Source organism: Diaphorina citri, unplaced genomic scaffold (assembly GCF_000475195.1).
Source record: "Diaphorina citri unplaced genomic scaffold, Diaci psyllid genome assembly version 1.1 scaffold4318, whole genome shotgun sequence".
Classification (NCBI taxonomy): domain Eukaryota; kingdom Metazoa; phylum Arthropoda; class Insecta; order Hemiptera; family Psyllidae; genus Diaphorina; species Diaphorina citri.
Genome location: NW_007381717.1, coordinates 1 through 2,500, shown reverse-complemented (window position 1 = coordinate 2,500; position 2,500 = coordinate 1). Strand labels below are relative to the sequence as shown.

Sequence of the window (2,500 nt, the reverse complement as noted above, 5' to 3'; positions counted from 1 at the left end):
CTGCACAACGCCGAAAAAACAAACATATATAGGTAGCATCCTGAATGGGAGTTGGCGGGGCGGGGGGGGGGGGGGGGGGGGGCCCGCGGGGCGGGGGGCGGGTGAATAATTACTGTGGAAGGTTTTGTTTGTTCCTGTGCGTTCTGCTCCTCCTGTTTCTTTTTTTTTTTTTTTAGAACAGCAAATTATTAAACTAATAAACACCCATTTCCTAATTTATGTTTGTTGGGAGCCGGAATTTTTATCTACCATTCTGCATAACATTAGTTAAACCTAACCCGCCGCGCGCTTGAAATGAAGGTTTATTTTATGTTTGAAACATACGTATCATCAAAAGCTCATACGTAAGAAAATAGCGAACAAAAAATATGTGGCAAGGTTACACTAAATTAGTACTAACAGATGTACATAGTTTTATACATCTACGTACCAAGTTTACATAATTATTATTACGCTACCTTACAATCTAATGATCTTATGAAATAATGTTCTGCGAACGCTGACATTGTCGTTCTAGATTGGTTCTATCGACGATGAACTTTAATACTTACTTTACTAGGTAGATAACTCACTTGTCAAAGTTGGGGGTCTTCCAATGGATTTAACTAGTACAAAGTGTTTTTAGTCCCTCCTTTCTCTCTAGTATAAGAGGGACGGACTAATTGTATTCGCTTCGGTGTCTGTCCAGTCGGTCGGTCTGTCTGCCCCCATTAGAAGATGACTTATCCAAACGTGGGTCGGACCTACTAACAGGGTGGGTTCGTGATTTGCCGAACCACCGCTTATATCTCAGAACGGCTGCGGAATTCAAGGATGAAATAAACGCGCATCATGTAGAGATGAAAATCCCTTTGATGCATTAAAATGGCCTTTTTCTTAAATCTTTGCAATTTTCTTTTTGCAAAACGCCCCATTCTCTTCCTGCCACACCCAGGTCACTCTTTATGGGACCCCAATGCAGGGAACCCCATCTTTTTATTTAATTTTTGGAATCAGCCCATAAATTTTAATTTGGAAAAAGTGGTTCACGTCGAAAAATTTGCTCTTACAAAAGATTCTGTACACCTGGAGGAAAGAAAAAACAATTTCTTCAATTTCTTGCGAACCAGTGGTTCTGCACAACGCTCAATTAACAAACATAGTGTAGGGTAGCATCCTGAATCACAGACGACGAGCGAAATCTATAATAGCTACTTCAAAATGAGTTCCACTTTGTTTGTTCTGTCTGTGCGTCAGTCTGTCGCTCAGACTCAACAGACGTGGTAGATTTTTTTTTTTTTGTTGTTTGTGGTGTTTTTTTTTTTTTTTTTTTTTTTTTTTTTTTTTTTTTTTTTTTTTTTTACAAGCAAATTATTAAACTAATAAAACATTCCTATTATGTTGTGGGGCGCGGATTTTTTTTTTATTATCCCATCTGTCATAAATTAGTTAAACTACCGGCTTGAAATGAAGGTTTATTTATAGTGTTTGAAATACGTATCATCAAAGCTATACGTAATAAAAATAGAACAAAATATATGTGGACAGGTTACATAAATTATTAACTACATATTACATAATTATAATTACCTACCAGTTACATAATTATTATTACCTACCCGTTACATAACGATTCTTATGAAATAATGTGCAACGTGCATTTGTTCTAGATTGGTTTCGAACGAATGACTTTATACTACTTTATAGGTAGATAATCACTTGAAATTGGGGGTTTTCCAATGGATTTAACTATACAAAGGTTGTTTTTTATTTATCGTCCATGTATTTGAGGGCACTTTACTATTCAAGAATGGGGAAACTTTCGGAAACGGTACCGATTCTGATGGTATGCAATCTTGGATTTCCAATGGTTTTGTACAGGCGCTACCACGCCACCTAGTGGTTGAACTAATTCCTGTATTTTCCTTTAAAAGAGGGGAAATTAGCTTCAGAAAAGGGGACATTCTCTCAGTTTACGAACGTTCTAAACAAGTAACACTGACTTTTGTTATGGTTTAGTCAGTACTGTACCACGCCACCTAGTTAGTGGTTGAACTAATTTTTTTTTTGTTTTTTTTTTTTTCTTTGAAAGAGGGGAAATGAGCTTCAGAAAAGGGGACATTATTTTCTCAGTTTCCGAACGTTGTAAACAAGTAACACTGACTTTTATTTCTTGTTCCAGACTTACACCAGTCCAGAGTCCATGTGTCCCCCTACCTCCCCCCAGGATGTGGATGATCCCACCCTGTACCCTCACTCCTTCATCTACCCTGGCTATATGCTAGCGGCCAACACCTACCATACGAACGGTAAGTAATACAGGGTGTATTAAATCTGGCCGGCTGGCATATTAAATTCGGTATTAGAAAAGAGCACAATAAAAGCATACCTAATTACCTACTTATGGGCAAATATATCTGCCCAGTTACTTTTTTCCAGCCTATTTTATGTTACATATTTTCCAAGCAAAAAAAAAAAAAAAAAATCCACAATAATGTGTAAGCAAAGGAATTCGCATTCA

At 37.3% G+C, this 2,500-nt stretch overlaps 1 protein-coding gene across 1 annotated transcript in view; it reads left to right on the top strand.

The window, feature by feature from the left end:
- Positions 1–2,409, top strand: part of LOC103520958 — an 8,787-nt gene extending 6,378 nt beyond the window's left edge. The window contains exon 6 of the mRNA XM_026831862.1: positions 2,162–2,409. Within this exon, the coding sequence (XP_026687663.1) occupies positions 2,162–2,296 (135 nt within the window). The 3' untranslated portion in view covers positions 2,297–2,409. The remainder of the gene's footprint in view (positions 1–2,161) is intronic.
- Positions 2,410–2,500: the final 91 nt, after the last annotated feature.